Source organism: Macrotis lagotis, chromosome 1 (genome assembly GCF_037893015.1).
Source record: "Macrotis lagotis isolate mMagLag1 chromosome 1, bilby.v1.9.chrom.fasta, whole genome shotgun sequence".
Lineage (NCBI taxonomy): Eukaryota > Metazoa > Chordata > Mammalia > Peramelemorphia > Peramelidae > Macrotis > Macrotis lagotis.
Genome location: NC_133658.1, coordinates 665,420,633 through 665,438,926, shown reverse-complemented (window position 1 = coordinate 665,438,926; position 18,294 = coordinate 665,420,633). Strand labels below are relative to the sequence as shown.

The window sequence follows — 18,294 nt, the reverse complement described above, 5'->3', positions numbered from 1 at the left end:
TGTACTTAGTGAACCAGTATAATAGATACAGTCTGTAAAATGCTTTTGCAGAAGGGGAAAAAAAAAGAAAATCATCTTCACATTACCTTAACTTAACCCTTTCCTATTTTGACTAGGTAGCAGGTCCAATCTCCCCTCCACTTTGTGCTGAGGCATCTTCCTTCCCTCCTCCCTTTCAGATGCACTCTCAGAGAGCAGATCATAAAAAGAGGGTTGAGAACATTTTAAAAAATATTTCTTTGCCATTTAAATATTAGACTCATCAATGCAGTCAGTAAAGTAAGAATAATTATCTATTTATATCTTGTTTAGAAATGGAATTCCATGTAGACAGTGAACAGTGTCTTTATGTATTCTTTTAGAATATCTTAGATATGTTCACTCTATAATAACAATCCTAGAATCATATGTGAAAAAGAGAAGGCTGCCTGGAACAAATGAGCCATTACTCTTAGTACTGTATTAATATATATGTATTTTGTTCTTTTACAAAAATGTAAATAATTTAGTTTCAGACTTTGGTGGCTATTCCTTTATTTTGTTTTTTTTTATTTAATTGTCCTTATTTATGACATAAAAAGTCTGTCAAAGAGGGGAGGTATGCTGGTGTTGGAGGCAGGAAAGACCTTTGTGAAGATCATTTCTTCATCTGAAAAAAATGAGGTTCCTAGTCCTTGCATTCCTATCTGACAGGGTTGTTGTAAGGAAAGTGTTTTTATAAATCTTCCCAGTATGTTCCCCTCCTTTTTATGGGACCATTCCTGTGAGTTCTTTATGTAAAGGAAATCTGTTCTACCAATGTAGTTTCAGCACTTGCTTTCCAATTATAGTCTAAAAAAGTTGGCTGGGGTCACAGAGAGGTTGAATAACAAATTATGATTTGCACCCAGGATTCCTGACCCCAAGGTCTGCTCTCTATCCACATCCCTACTTTGAAAAACTGGATCCAGGATATATGCAACTGTTGGTATAATTACCTCTATTACTTTAGATAATATGGTTATCTATAAGACACTAGAACAGTGGTTGCTTATGAATATTAAAGTCATAACCCTCATTTGATCCTTCCTAGCTAAGGGCCTTGAAAAGACACAGTTGGTATCTCCCCTCCCCTCTCTTTTTAACCCTTAAAATCTGGCTTCCAACCTTATCATTCCCACAATTGTTTTCTCCAGACCAGAGACCTCAGAGTTGCCAAATCCAATGTCCTTTTCTCAATTCTCATTCTCCACCTCTCTGAGGCAGCATTTGATCCTGTTAATCAAGAAAGTTGGTCAACTTGCTGTTCCCTTCTGTTTAGGTGTTTAGGACACCACTCTCCTGGTTTTTGTCCTTCCTATCCTTCTCATTCTCCTTTGCTGAATTGTCATCCAGACTATGCTCCTAAATCTTGGTTGTCTCTCAGGATCCTGTCCTGGGCTCTCTTCTTTTCTTCCTCTATATTATATTATTTCACTTGGTAATCTCATTAGCTTTCATGGATCTTATTACCATGTTTATGCTGATTATTCTCCAAGCTATTCTGCCCCCAGCTTCTCTGCAGGGCTCCAATCTTGCATCTCTACCTACCTCTTAGATAACTCAAAAGCACTGTCTAGTAGACTGATCTAAACTTTCCTCTTAAGCTTTTCTTCCTCTTCTCCCCTCCTTTCCTATTAATATAAAAGATAAGTACCATCTTTCCAGTCCCTCAGTCCTGGAGTCATCCTTGACTCCTCTCTATCTGCCTCCCTCCCATATCCAATATGTTGTCAAGAATTGTCAATTTAACTTTGCAATATCATTTGAATATTCACCCTTCTCTTCTCTGACACTTCTTCCTCCATAGGGTAGGTTCTTTTCACCTCACACCTGGATTACAGCAGTAACCTCTGGTGGTGGGTCTGTCTTTCTCAAGACTCTCCCTACTCCAGTCCATCCTCCATTCAACCACCAAAGTGATTTTCCTAAAGTGAGATCTGACCATGTCACAACCCTTCTCCATTAAATTTCAGTAATTCTTTATCACCTCCAGGATCAAATATAAAATCCTTTGTTTGGTATTCAAAGCCCTTTCCAATCTAGTCTCCTTTTCTATTCTTTTTATTTTATTCCCATAACGTATCCTTCCATCCACTGTCAGTGACATCCTGGCTATTCCACAAACAAGACACAGACATTTTCTTTGTTTTCCTTTCCATTTCTGGAACATTTTCCCGCTCAGCTTGCTTACTAGTTTCCCTGATGTATTATTAGCATCAACTAAAATTCTATCTTCTACCAGGAAGACTTTCTCAACCCTCTTAAATTTACTTTCTCTTTTAATTATTTCCTTTTTATCCCTTATATTATTATTGATTGACCTACTAAATTGATTTTTATATTTTATAATTTTAGAGAGTTTCCTGGTAAGTACTAAGAGGTTAAGTGTCTTTCCCAAAGTCACAGACAGAAAGTATCAGTTTCAAGGTCAGCACTCTCTCTCTACTATATCCCATTTATTCTTGACCTCCATCAAATATGTCATGAATACAGGAATGAATCCTTCACCAAATGACTTAAATTGAAAGTTTCTACAATTAAATAGTTAAGATAGGATTATCTAAAAAATAAGTTATAAAGAATAACAGCTCCCAAATTATTTTAGGTATCATCACTTCCCAAATGATCCTGAAGTAGTAAGAGGACAAATATGTATAGAGTATAGATGATAATAAAATAATTGCTAGCATTTATATGGTTCTTTAAAGTTTTTTAAATACTTCACCAGTATGATCTCATTTGATCCTTACAACAATTCTGTGATTATTATCTATTATTATTATTATTATTATCATCATCATCATTTTACAGATGAGGAAACTGAGTTAGAGAGGGTAGAGCCAGATAGCTGGTAACTATCTGAGACAGGATAACTCCAAGTCCAGAACTCTTTCCCCTACACCACTTCTATTTTGTATAAATTTGAATATTTATATTATATTTATGAATTATGGATTATATATTCCTATTGTTTTACATAATTATGCTGTTGGGATAAGGATGCTGTAAAAGCTAAAAATGACATCTTTGATAAATATTCTTTGTGGATTTTTTAATTCATCTCTAGCCTTGAGTGAATAGCCTTTGACTTTATCAGGGATGAAGGTAAGGAGAGTAGGTGACAGAAGGTATCTGTGTAGATCTAGAGAAAGTTTTGTTGTTGAAGAATGGAATGTTGGAGTCTATCAAATACAGTAGTTATTTTGTATGGCTAAAGACTTATCTAATAAGAATTACTGTATATAGACTGAGAAAGAAAACAGACAAACCAGGGATACAGTTAAAACCAAATGAGTTATTTTTTAACAAACAATTGGCTGGGCTGTGTGTTCTTTTTTTGAAAGAACTGCCTCATTAGCACCCAAATGTGTGTTATCTTGCCAAGGGAACTCTTTAGAAAAATCTTTCCTGGTGACCTGCCAATGTTAAATTAAACCCTCGTTAGGGGAAATTTTTGCAGTTAGTTCCCTAAATTTGTTGACTGGATAAACCAAATAGATGTTTGAAACACAATGGTATTGTAGAAAAACACTGAATTTGAAATCATGAATCCTATATTCAAATTTTTACTACCTGCATGACTCAGCCCAAGTAATTTAGATTCTCTGAGACTCGATTTCCTCATCAGTATTATTGCCTTAGACTAAGTAATATTTCAAGTTCCTTCTAGGTATAAGTCTGTGTTCCTATGGAAGTGACACTTCCAGAAAATTCATTCTTTTAATTTCTATTGCTATAGAGTCAGAGAATTAATGAGCCGAGAATGTCATATCAACACATGAGAATAGGGTAGTGTTATTTTTATCATAGAGGTTGACCTAACATTCATTTTAATTTAAAGATATATGATTTAATTTGTGTGGGTCCCCCTGAAGCAGGATGAGCAAGCATCCTTGAACTTAAGAGTCAAAGATCTGACTTCAAATCCTGTCTCTCCTCCTTGCTGCCTCTGGGACCTTGGGCAAGTTATTTCCTCTCTTGCTGCCTCTGTTTCCTCAAGTGTAATATGAGGAAGTTGGACCAAATGATTTTCAAGATCCCAGTTAGCTCTGAATTTTGGCTCAAGGTTCAGTTATTATTTACCTTAGCATTTTTGGTGAGCTACTCTGTCTGAAAAATTCAACAACCTGTATGGTTGACCTAGCCTTGATATTGATTCTCTCTGAACGTAAGCTAGACAGCAAAACCCCACTTATTTAATGCCTTGAACCCCTGACTTTTTAAAGCTAAGGAGATAATGTTTTTTAAACTACCTCAAAACCTTGAGATACCAGGAGGTAGAGTGAATAGGATATGATACTCAATGAAGAGTCATACTGGGGTGGGTGGGGAACCCACTGAAGAGGATTATCTGCATGAGAGGCAATGTACTATAGCAGATACCTTACTAGAGGCTGGTGAGTCTATATGTGTGTGAATCCTGGAGACCTATACTTGCTGAAGAAAAAAAATGGTGATGCAATAATGATGACCCTAAATAGGCTACAGTAAATTAGCTACAATGAATTATGACCAAGAAATGGAAGGGGAGAGAGAGAGAGAGAGAGAGAGAGAGAGAGAGAGAGAGAGAGAGAGAGAGAGAGAGAGAATATGACCATGGAGTCAGTTAGACTTAGGTCTTAGTCTGATCTATCTATTGATCCATGGAAAATAACTTTTTAGTGCCTTTCAGTGCCTCAATGTACCTATGATTTAACCACTGCATTATAGACAGTTGATTCCTACTTAAACAAGAATATGTATGTAGGAATGAAAATTCCTTCTATCAGAGGAAACTATAAAAATTCTACTCATTTTAGTTTCTAGAAGTGTCAACTTTATGACATTTATTATAGTGTAATGACATCCCATTTCATGAGAATCAGAAAACCTGAGTTGTTCTGGCTTCACCCCTTACTAGAATTGGCTAGTTGGAATCTATGAACCATTTTGAACATCAGTATCCTTTGTATTAAATTAAAAAAACCAAAATTTTACCTTTCCTGCTTACTTTACAAAGTTATTATTAGATTCATGTGTATGAAATCCCTTTGCAAAACTGTGGAGTGTTGTGCTAGGACAGCCAAGGCAACGTGGATCCTGAGTCCAAATCTGGCCTTGAACACTTACTAGCTGTGTTACCCTGGGAAAGTCACTTAAACTCTGCTTGACTCAATTTCCTCTTCTGTTAAATGATCTAGAGAAGGAAATGGCAAACTACTCCCAAATGTGATCACAAAGAGTTGAACACTATTGAACATTGACAAGAAGTATGCTTTGCAAATCTAACATTTTGTTTTATCATAGGAAATACAAATGCTTTAGCAGAGTGGTTTGGCCTTTTAAAAATGGAGTCAGGGACAGTTGGCACAGGTTGATTATAGCATAGAGATAATGAGGCTTTGCAAATGCATACTGCTCACTTGGGAGTGGACTGGAGGAGGACATGGACAGCACTGTGCCTACTCACCACCACTGGAAAAGCAGTTTTAAAAAACAAGTCCTACTGTTGGGGAGTACATAGCTTCATTATCCCATGGAAAACACATTTTTCTAAAGTAGAATTTTAGAATATAACTAATTAGGACTTTAATTCAAATAGATAACAGTTGGGCTTGCATTGCAGCCTCAGGAAGGCCTGTGGGTTTTGCTTTAACTGAGTGCAATTACTTAAATTATAAATGAATCATCAATGAATATTCTATTGTATCTATTATAGAAAGGATAAGAGGGAGTTAGAAAAGGAAGTTGTCAAGTAATGTGTTTTGGGTCTTCGGTTTTCTAAGTTGTAAATAGTCAGCTTGTTAAGAAACAAGACAGATCAGGTAATGGAGAGGTCAGGGCCAGTTGTCCTGGGCTGCAGTCTCAAAGATGAACTTAAATTCAGCAAAGAACCACCTCCTATGGGCAAAAGAATTGTTTTCCAGGCTTAATATCATCTATGACTTTCATTTGTTTGATTTCATTTATTTTGAGTGTCACAGTGTTCTAACTTATACCTCCTCTAAAACCCATACAGGTAACTACTGTCATTACCTTCCAGCCACACCTCCCCCTTTATTTTCCGAAGTCAAATGATCTATTTATTTTATTTAATAGACCGTAAATGTTCTATTTAGAATAAACACAGAGACACTGTCAAAAGGGATGTGTTAAAAGTCAAGTAGAGATGTTTTCTAAGAAAGTTATAATCTTTGATTAAAACCTCTTCACTCCAAAACATAAATATGCACATTGAGTGTATATAGCTTCCATCTCCACATTTGTCTCACTTTGTCACCTGTAATAACTTGCTTGTGAAATACTGCTGAAAATTTAAATTTAGACCATGTTTCTTAACTAAATAATCAACTGATTATAGGATCACATGATAGGAAGAGAACCAACTGGGTTATTCAGTCTTTTTTTAGTCTTATCCAACTCTTCATGACCCCCATTTGATATTTTCTTGGAAGAAACTGAAATGATTTGCTGTTTTCTTCTCCAACTCATTTGACAGATGAAAATGGGATTAAATGACTTGCTCAGAGTCATACAGACTGTAAATCTCTGAGTCTTCCTGACTCCAGACCAAGCTGTCTTTCCACTGCAACACCCAACTGCCATTGCAGATTGGGTTGCAAATTATATGATATTTCAGTAATTCCAAACTCCCCTTGAACCCATCTTTTTTTTGAGACAGAGTTAGGTGATTTACTTGGGGTCACAAGCTAAACTATGTGTATGAACCAGGTTTGAACTCAGGTCCTACTGACTCCAGGTTTGGTGCTCTATCCACTATACAACTTAGCTGCCTCAACCCCTGCTTTTTATAAGTGTTCTTCTGATGATTCTATGTTATGAATCATAATCTCTATCTTTGAGGAAAAAATTTTGAATACCCAGAAAAGGACAGACACAAATAGACACAATTACAAAGAAGGAGTTTTGATAAAGATATCCCTGACTTTTAAATTTCTAATATCAGTCAGGCTATAGTTGTGGCAGTGTGTAATGATAGAAAGACTCTAGACTTAAACTGGGGAGACATGGATTGAAATCTTGACTGTGACACTCTAGTAGTGTAACCATAGATGAGCAAGTAATTTAACTTCCCTGGGTCTCAAATTCCTTTTCTATAAAGTAAAAATAATGAGGCAGCATAACCAAGAAGACAGAGAACTGCCTTCAATTAGGAAGACTTGGGTTTACCCTTGGCTGTGTAACCCTGCCTCCAGGCAACTCTCTGGGACTTTAAATTGATGACTAGTTCCCATTTTGTTTTGGTAGAAGGTGTTATCCTGGAAAAGTCACTTAAACTCTGTTTGACTCAGTTTCCTCATCTGTTAAATGAGCTGGAGAAGGAAATGGCAAACTCCTCTAGTATCTTTGTCAAGAAACTCCCAAATGTGATGACACATAAAGAGTTGGACACAATTAAACATTGACAAGAAGTGTGCTGGGGAACTATCTATAGAGATAGAATCATGGGAATTTGGATCAAGAAAATAGAGATAATAAACTTAAAAGAGTCACTGCAAGAAAAGTAGTTTATGAACCTTAAAATGTGAGCTGTGGTCATAGAGAGCAGTTAGGTGATACAATGGGCAGCTAGGTAGTGCAGTGGATAGAGCACCGGATCTAGAGATCAAATGTAACCTCAGATATTTAATGGCTGTGTCACCTGGACAAGACATTTTATCCCTTTTGCTGTAGTTTCCTTGTCTGTAAAAATGAAGAAAATGGGAAACCACCCCAGTATCTTTGCCAATCCTAAATGGGATTGGGAAGATTCAGACATAACTGAAAACAACTGAACAACAAGTGATTACATTGTCATCTTCTCTTCATCATCATCATCATCATCATCATCATCATCATCATCATCATCATCACTACTATGATTACCAGATTGTCAACCACTTATTAATATGTAAAGACTTAGAGGGAAAAATCTCTGGACAGTAAAATAGGGAATTCACTGAGATCAGCAGTTCTGGCTTAGATTTTCCTTTAATCCTTTTTTATAGAATAATCCATTAAAGTAAAAAATAGTTATAAAATATAAATAGGTAAATTGAAAAGTCATTTTTATATATTCACTTTTTATCCCTTACAATTTACCCACAGAAATGACATATATAATAGAGTTCTCTCAGTATGTTGCATAAATGTATACCGATGGCCAATTGAATCTATTTTGTTCAGGAGTCATTCATTGGAATTGTTATTGATCTCCCTGCTTATACAGGGTTGAAAAATAATGAAAATGCCACCTTTGATTAGAACTCTATGGCTTTTATATGTTCTCTCATGTTTCTGGTGAGGGAAGTACCAAAGAGTTAAATTAAATTTCATTTCCTTCTCCTACCCCTCCAATTCAACATTGTGTTAAAGCACTGTTACACACAATTGTTGATACTCTGTGTCCTATTGACTAGAATCCTTCTAGATGAACAAAAATGCACCTGGCAGTTCCAAGGGTTACCTCCATACCACAACCACTTTATCTTTAATCTCATAGTAATGATATCAGTCACTAGTTGCTGAAGACATATAGCATTCATTCTTTTTGCCATCCTGTGATGTTTCTGGATCTCTTTCTATTTGTCAATACATATAATTCACAAACTTTCCACAGCAATAGTGGTCTATTTAAACTGTATGATTTTCATCATAATTGAGTTTTCTGCTAAGTCAAAATCCCAAAATTTCCTTCTGGTTAAAAATGCACTAATGAGCAAAAAAAATCTTTAAAGATTCTTGGCATAATTTAAAACTACATTTTTAGACTACTGGTTTTCCCCTTTGGTGAGATTATATGACAGTCTCTTTAGTGTTAATGCCAAAAACCATTCTTTCATGTAATTCTCTTAGCAACTTAAACTTTAAATGGTTCATTGCATTTAAATAGCTTAAAGCTAACATTAATTGCCCATCCCAAAAATGTGGACAAAAGCAAACATAAACTTAAAAAACTGATAACAAAAAAGGGAGTAATTGTGGTAAATATGGAATGAGCATTAGTTTTGAAGGTTGGAAGGCTTGAATTTGAGCCTCTGCTCTTGCTTCCTGTGCTTGTCAGTTAATCACTCTTAGCTTTGGTTATTTCATCTATAAAATGAGATGATTATGCTAACACTACCGACTCCACTGGTTGTTGTGGAGAAAGGTACCTTATAAAGGGCAAATAATAACTTATAAATGAGAGCTATTAGTAGCAGTAATTGCTCACTAGGATCCTGTTGTAATCTTCATGGTAAGGAGGTGACTCTGATGCTTCAACATTCTTTAGGCATATTAAACTCTCAAATTGGAAAGACTTAACTGTAGTTCTTCATTGCTGGAATATCAGCTTAGGTGATAGGTGAAGTTCTTCACCAAAAATTTGGTAACTAGTTGTTAGTATGTTTTTGGCCATAACAATGCATGAAACCTCTTAGCTTTTTTTTTAAAGATGGCCCCTTGGCTGCCAAAGTGTTTCTTGGTTATTTTGCAGTAGGTTTTTGTGCTTATCTTGTGACTTGCCATGCCTCAATGCAGGTACTTGCCTTCTTCTGTAATGACCGGAACAAGCCACTAATTACCTCAGAAGCAAAATTCTTGTCTTGGCACAGGGGCCATACCCCACCTCTATCAATTATATATATAATTTAGTTTTCTCTAAAGATCCTCTTATAATCCTAGTTAGAAAATAAAGAGTACCTGGATGCTTCTTCCTTCTCTTGGACAATAAGTCTGTGCTTGAAGGTCACCTCTATAATATTGTCAATCAGAAGAGAAGAAATGGGTAAAGAGGACAAAGAAGAGAAGGATATTCTGGGTCCCAGGGCACCTGGTGTATTGAAATTAAATGCTTGGGATAAGATAGTTCCAGGCGTCAGTATCTATTGGGTTGTAGATTGAAGAGTATAGATGGAGCTACATTATACACTAAAGCAGGTTACCTTAGGTCAGGGGCTTTGCACAGTAGCCTAGATTGAAATATCAAAGTTACAAGCAACCACGTGTCTGGGGTGGGCTCAAAAAAGGAGAGTTAGGGTGGATATTGTAAAAAAAGGGGGAGGGGAAGGACTAGGTTGCAAAACCAGTTTGGCTAAAAGAAAAAAACTATTGCCAGGGAGCAGCTAGTCTTGAAATGGACTAATTGGGGATCAGCCAGAGAGTTGGCCTGAAAGTTAAAAGGAAACAATGAAATGTGTGTACCTTTAATTTTTTTTATCTTTTAGGTTTTTCTCCCCTGGCAAAGAAAAGTTTAAACAGTTCAATGTTCTGGTGTGCTAGCACTTGTTGGCTCATTGAACATTATGCTAAGCAGGGCTGAGGTATCTTCTGCTCAAACCACCAAGGTACAAAGAAAGAGACATGATATTTATTTTGGGATACCCACATTGTATAGGTCTTATGACTTCTCACAAAGGATGCTTGCACCTTCTGACAAAACTGTTTCCTGCCCCATAGTCCTTTTTATGTACCTCATTTGATCTTTTTCCTCTCCTCCTGTATTTTACTTAAAGGTTTGCTAACAAGAGCCTCATTTTGATTCCTTGCCTTACCGTGGCCCTGTGCTGAGAAGGAAAGACTATGTATGCTTTTCCCATATGATTCCCACTTATATAAACCAGAATGTTCAACATAGACCTACCAGCTTCTCTTTCTGCAATCTCAGAAATAGGAAAAATCAGCAGAAATTAGAAAAGAGCTAATAAGAGAAAGTTGCTCAAAAAGATTTGAGTTTTTCTTCTGAATTTAAATCTTACCAGTTCTTACCTGTTTCCAAACTAGCCAGTCTGGTTGAAAATTGGATAGGTAGTAATTCTAGTCTGATGCATAATACTTTAGGGGGAATGAAGGGTGTTGGAGAAAAGTTCAAGTATGTTTTCTTAAGCAGTTGTGCTAGTCTATGATAATTTGACTAAGGCTTTTTATGTGGCTTTCTTTTTTGTTTTTTGAGACTTCCTGAACATTTATTGGTTATCGGAATGAGAGCAAGTTTGTTATTTCCACATACAATTTTTGCTCACTAGATAATCAAGCTTCATTGTGAGAAATTTTTTTTTAATTTAATTTTTTTGTGAGTGGTTTTTGTTAGGTTCATTGGTTAGGACTGGGAAAGAGACTGCAGAGGTCATCTAATTTATTTTTATACTTGCCCAAGGTCACACAGCTAGGCAATTATTAAGTATCTGAGGCTGGATTTGAACTCAGATACTCCTAGCTCCAGGGCTGGTGCTCTATCCACTGTACCAGAGGTCATCTAGTTTAATCATCTGATTTTCCTGGTGAGGGAACTCAGTTCTACATCCAATACTCACTATGTCAGAGAGCTGGGATTTGAATCTAAATCCTTTCACTCCAAATCAGACATTCTTCTTACTATGCTGTGACTTTGTTGTTTTAGGTATTGTATGGAAATGCATAATATAATATATATATATATATACATGTATGTATGTATGTGTGTGATTTTGTGTGTGTATATACATACTCATTTTAATAATACCCTTCTGTCTAGTGAATTCGCTGTAGTTCTATGCATATTTACCCTACAACCAATTGGATGGAAGCCAATAATGTCATTACTGCTGGCAGAATGCCCAGACTGCATAAAAAAAAGCATCATCCTATGTGCTAATTAAGTTTCAGGAAAGATGTTCCCTTTTATATTAACAAGCATGTAGAAAAAGCTGTGGGCAGATATGTTAGAGGCAATGTTCTTCCTCTTGGGATTTCATGATAAATCCAGGAGTTTCTAACTTCTAAGTTTAGTATGGGTGTGAGTTTGTTGATGGTAAGTTTTTGGCATAAAGAAAATGGACAATTCTTGTAAATGTCGTTCCTCATATCCTGATCTTAGTTTATATTGCCTCTTATTCTTTTTTAAAAATTTTTTTTAGGGTCTTGTATATTGGCCTGGCCTGCAATACAGCTCGTTATATTTATATCTCCTATTTGGAAAATGCATGGACTGTTCTCCCAATGGAAGTTCTTCAAGGTAAGAAATTTGAAATTAGGAATCTTCTTCAAAAAAGCCAAAATCCTAAATTATTCATCTGCTTCCTTTAGCCTTGATCATTAAAAAGTTCAATAGCTCTGTGTATCTGACTAGACAAAGGCAGGAAAGAACCTGCTGTTTTATATGATTTTATAGTGGTTGCCATGGAAAAGGTTGACGTCAGGAGGCTGGTTCTGCAGTTGCCCTGAATACTGTTGTTTGTTGATCTCAACAAAGCTAGTGTGATCCACACCCTTTTGATTAAATAAAGACTGGGGAGCTCTGGCAGTAGACTAAGTCTCTATAGGTATAGCTTGCTATGGCTACTCTTATCTGAAGCCACTGACCCAGTAGCTTTACTGTTCAAATGAGTAGATTGAATATGTATATTTTAAGGGGCTAAATGTACTTAGGAGGAAAAAGTCACCCCCCAATTATTCACCTTATGCAAACAAATATTATTCAATCCAGTTCTATCTGTTCATTTATAACTAAAGTTTAAATTGAAATGAATTACATTTCCAGTTCAGCCTTTTCCCTTACCTTAAAAGAAATTTTAGTCTAAATTATCTCTGCTTCAGTGCACTTTTTTCTCGAGATTTGACATGAATCTAGGAGAACATGAATCTAGTAGAAACTGGCTTATAACAACTGAAAGCAGGAAGGAAGGAAGGAAGGAAGGAAGGAAGGAAGGAAGGAAGGAAGGAAGGAAGGAAAATAGGCTTACTTGTCATTTAAAGCTAAACAAACATTCAGTAATGTGCTATTGAAAAAATTCATATTATATGGGTCAAGACTATTCTATTCCTGTCCTCCATAATGTTCTACAACAAAATTTCAGTGAGCTTTTCACATACATAAACATCATAGCATCATCCATCTTGAGATGGAAGGGATTTCAGAAGCCATCAGATCCAACTATTTCATTTTAAAAATGAAGAAACTGATGCCCATGAAGGTTGTGACTTGCCCAATGTTACAAAGGTATTATCTGTCATATATATGCATTTTTCTCTCTTCTGATATTGTTATCATTCTAGTGCATACTTTTCTCACCTCACTCTTGGGCTATGTAAATAGTCTGCTTATTGTTCTGTCTGCCCCAAGTCTTTCCCAAGACACCCGAAGATACCAAAGTTGGATCCTGGACCATCACCTATCATCTTTATTTTTGTCTTAATGCTAGATTTCCATGACTCTGGAAGAGAAAGTAAGGCTGATGACTGTGCAATTCTGCCTTACTTAAATTCAATTCACACATGAGTCAAGATAGCACCACATGTTATTGGTCCTCTTCAAAAATGCGCTAACAAGATCCCTTCTCCTGCAGGAAGCTTTTCCCCATACCCCTGAATTTTAGTGCCTTCCCTTTGTTGATTATTTCTGATTTATCTTGTTTTTACTTAGTCATTTGCACGTTTTCTTCTTCATTAGACTGTGAGCTCCCTGAGAAAACAGGGACTCTAGTTTGCCTTTCTTTGTATCTCCAACACCTCATATGGTACCTGGCCCAGAAAGATGATAAATGTTAATCAGCTAACTCATTTATTCCTCGGTCTTTTGACTCTGACTCTAAAACCCGTACTCTTTCCACTGTACTGCAGGGAAACCAGGTCCAATATTGTTAGTTGGCTTGCCATTTATATATTTATTGATTGGCCATAATACATTAGAATCCATATAATGCTTTCAGAAGATAAGGACTCCTAGAGGGCAAAGAACATACTTTTTTCCTCTTCAGGATTATCTACCCTTAAAAAAATTAACTTGATTCGTGCAAGAAGAGGTAACTTGATTACATCTTTTTTCTCAATTGATATTTTATTTTTCCAATTACATGTTATAAAAGTTTTTCAACATTTATCCATATCATATTTGTAAGTTATATAACTTCCTTCCACCCTCTCTTCATAGTCCAGTGAACATTGTACATATGCATTTGTGTTTCACAAGTTTATAGATTAGGCATTTTCTATATGAGGAATTAGGACTAAAGAAAAAGAAAGAAAACCATAAGAGAAAATTTTTTTAAAATTAACAGTGTTCATTCAGATTCTGTAGGGGTTTTTTTTGTTTTGTTCTGGTTTTTTCGTCTGGATGTGGATGGCATTGTCCATAACAGATTTCCCAGGGTTGTCCTAGCTCTCTGAACTGCTGAGAGGAGCTGCATGCATCAAAGTTGATCAATTCACAATGTTGTCATAACTTGATTATATCTGTTTTGAAAGATGAATATCCTCTTCAAATCTTGTTTAACTGATGTAGGCAGGGAATAAGAAGGGGAAATATATATATATCATCTCTTGGTTAATCTCTCACTTGAATTTTTCCTGGGGATTTTAATTTGTTCACAGATGATTTTTTTTCAGTGATAAATCAGGGGGAAAATGAAAAATATTAAAGAAGACTTCTGTTTCCTGCAAAAGGATTACTTTTTTTTCTGGATTTCATTTCATAAATGATGTTCCTTTGGGGTCATTGCCTCTTTCATCTAATACCAATAGAACCCTCAATAATGACTCACAGAAGTTAAAAGGAGCTTCTCTGAATATGTAGAGTCAGGCTTTAGTGACTGCTGTTTCAAACAGAAAGCTCTGTGTGACAACAACTTTCAACAAAACCATTTGTGTTCCAAACTGGACAAGAAGATTCCATTCCTTGAAGGATTGAGGGTGGACCCACTTGGCTAAACCTAACCCAACCAATTCAAACTTCCTTTGATCTACTGATGACACCATGGAAAATTCATGCAGCATGAGTTGTGAGACTTCAGTAGACCTTTTATAAAGAGGTTAGCTGAGTTCTGCTGAATTGTCCCTTGCTGACAGCCACTGCATAATTTTCTAGACCCTTCCAGATCTATTATTGTTATTACTATTTTTGTTATTGTTGATCCATAATAAATTTCTGTATTATGGAGGGGCAGACGCCATGTGGTGAATTGAGAACTTGCCCAAAAGCAAAGAAGGTATGGGTTCCAGCCCTGCCTCTGTGACCCTGGCCCTCAAAATGCCCCAGCTAATTTTTCTAAAACTAAAAGTTGCTAAGTAAGTTTAGCTTTGAATTCATAAGAGACCTTTCCTTTTCCATTAGAGTTTTTAAACCAATGAAATCATGTCATATTTTATAAAAATGGTTTTAATTAGAGAGGAAATAGAATATGAACAAATCTCAGAAGTGTTTTAGCTTTAAAGAACTCTAAACTCCTTCATGGTGGGGGGTGGGGGGTGGGGGATGGGGGTGGGGTGGTGGTCATCCCTTGTATCTTGATTTGCAACATTACAAAGGTTATCTAACCAAGGAGTCATGAAGTCTCAGGAATAAAGGACCAGGACATGAGAATTCCCCTATGACCACTGGTGGGAGATTACAAACATTATTCCCCCCACCCCAGTCTTCATTCCCATAGATCTATGCATTTTTGAAGCTCTAAAAAATGATTAGCTAGTGGTACTCACATTCCTTGTTTCATCATCTCCCCTCATCCCCACACAAACATTACAATAAATTCAATGAGAGCACACTGGTTTTTAAAGTCATAGAACCTGAGTTTGAATCTCAGCTCTTCTACTTACTGCCTTTTGATATTGCATTTCTCTATTTCTGGTACTTCTTGTCTGTTCTTCATAAGATTGCATATTTAGAGGTAGATGTGACTTTTGAGATTATCTAGTCTAATCCTCTTATTTTTCAGATGAGGAAACTGAGGTCCCTAGTTTTTAAGTGCCTTGCCATGAATCTTATAGGTAGCAGACTAATATCTGGAACCACTTTTCTGTCTCTAAAGCTAACCTTTATTCTACTATTTCACTCTTTCAGGACAGTTTTTCTTCTCAGTGGTTTGTATAATAATTGATAGGTAAGGATGAGGGGGAAATTGTTTTTCTTGCTGTCTTGGATTCTGCTCTTAATAGTTACTACTTAAGAGATAAATTAAGGGGAATCTCTGGGGACTCTAAAAATAGTCTTTCGTGGTTCCTGATATCTTACCGGCAAAATCTCATTTTTCAAATGAAATTTCTCAACTTTATATTATACATTTATTGTTACATAATAAATATTACATAATAATGTTGGTTGTGAGGAACTAAGACTCCTCTCATTGTTTTCCAACATCCAATGACTCATTTCACCTTCTTCCTATATTCTAGAAGACAGTTAACATTTAAGTGCCTAAGGTATACTCAACTGTATTCTGGAAACATCCGGCAAGCGGTATTAAAGGAGTGAACTAATGGAGGAAAGGAGGATACCAGACATGAAAAACTTAAACATATTTAACTATGATCAAGAATTTAAAGTTTTATTTGATTTGATTACTCAAATTTCTTTTGGCCACCTATTTTAAAAGCAATGATGATTCGATACAGGATCCCACTAGCAGGAATGACCCAATCAAAATAGAATCAAAGTAAAATGATTCTTGCTACTTAAAATGGATTTGTGATGGGGGAGGCTTGAGTCAGAGAGAGACTCCCCTTCCAGCAGGGAGGTTACTGCAACCGAGGGGAGGCTTGCAAGCTACTTAAATTAGTCCTTTGGGCAGTGATGAGTGAAAACAAACTCAGCCTCCAGTTCTTATTACCATTCACTAAGGACAGTTTCTCTGCAGGAGCACTGGTGCCATTACTGATATAGGTTTCAGAATCAGTGGGAGCAGGGTTAAGATTCTGATGAAATATGATTTTTTAATGTTAGCAGTAGGAGGGCTCCATCTGACATTTATAAAGAATTAGATCCATCATATTTAGCATGCTTATTCAGTACAAGAAGAATCATGTTTTCCTTGCTATTCCATATTTGAAGGTACAGAGAACTCTTGGGAGGATGTTTCTTAACCCACTGTCTCTTAACAATTGAAATTCTATCCATGATCCATGTCTGTTACAATCCATATTGCAAAGTGTCCAAATGCTACTGTGGCTGCTAAAGGTCTGTCTCAACCTTTCACTGGCAGGCAGCCTGCATTTTAATATATAAATGGGCACATGCTCTAAATTAGCTCTCCAATTAATAACTGAAAGGAGACTTAACCTTATGAGCTACTCTTAAGAGTAATTTTCTCAGTATCATCACTGTAATGCAATATCAATATGTATAATAGATAACGTAGGTTGGCCTGGTCAGTAGATATTCTTTTGAGGGTAATAAAAGCCATGACGTAGTTTTTCATTTTAAAAATGAATTATAATTCTTTAGGTTCCATTTTAAACCTCACTTCCTCTATGAGTCCTCTTCATTTTTATTCAATCTAATGCTAATCTATTCCTTCCCTAAACTCCTCTTGCATTTACAATCAGGACCACAATGTTCTTTCCTTGTTTTATAGATGTTAACTTCCCCCCCCCATACTGGTTTACAGTAGCTGTTCATCAGTAAGTACCAGTTGTAATAGCTGTTTAAACTCACCAACATAATTGATTTTTTTTTAGTTTGTTTTGTTTTTTTTTTTTTGCAAGGCAAATGGAGTTAAGTGGCTTGCCCAAGGCCACACAGCTAGGTAATTATTAAGTGTCTGAGACCGGATTTGAATCCAGGTACTCCTGACTCCAAGGCCAGTGCTTTATCCACTACGCCACCTAGCTGCCCCTAACATAATTGATTTTTTAAAATTACCATAAAGATCCTTTTCAGGTACCCAAATAAACACAAATGCATTCCCTAGACACAATTTAACAAGTATTAACAGAGTCCATTAGGACAAAATCCACGGTTCTAGGAAAAGGTAATTTGAGTTCCTACTATTCCATAAAATTTCCAACATTGAGTTTTGCATCTTTTACTATTTTTTTTGCTTACTGGCAGATATAAGATCATATTTCATAGTTGTTTTTAATTTCTCTGGACAGAGATTACTGTTGGATTCTATTTCATATTTTAAAACCTTTATTTATATCTTTTGTCCTCTTGTCTATTTGGAGAATGGCATTTATTTTTTTAGATTTGTGCCTCTTCCCTATATATTTTGGGGTATTTAACTTTTATTAGAGATTGAATGTAAAGATTTTTCCCAATCCATATCTTTTCTTCTGGGTCTACTACATTGATTTTATCTGTGCAAAGGCTTTTGAATTTTAAATAATTATACTGTATTTGATTATGATTTTTCTCTTATTTATACTTGCAACAGATATAATCTTCCCTGCTTTTCTAAGCTTTTTTTGGCATGACTTTTTATATTTAGATCATTTGTTGTTATGGTATCTAGGAACATATTGTAATATATAGTGTAAAATGCTATTCTCAAACTATTTTTAGCCAAATTACTTTCCAGTTCTCCCAGTTCTTGTTGAATAAATTTTCTTACCTTTAGTAGTATA

General features: G+C 35.9%; 1 protein-coding gene across 3 annotated transcripts in view; it reads left to right on the top strand.

Annotated features, from left to right (window-relative positions):
• MFSD6 (major facilitator superfamily domain containing 6) overlaps positions 1 to 18,294 on the top strand; it is a 99,269-nt gene that overhangs the window by 55,238 nt on the left and 25,737 nt on the right. For all 3 annotated transcript variants that reach the window (XM_074215492.1, XM_074215493.1, XM_074215491.1), the window contains one exon: positions 11,877 to 11,974. In XM_074215492.1, the coding sequence (XP_074071593.1) occupies positions 11,877 to 11,974 (98 nt within the window). The remainder of the gene's footprint in view (positions 1 to 11,876; positions 11,975 to 18,294) is intronic.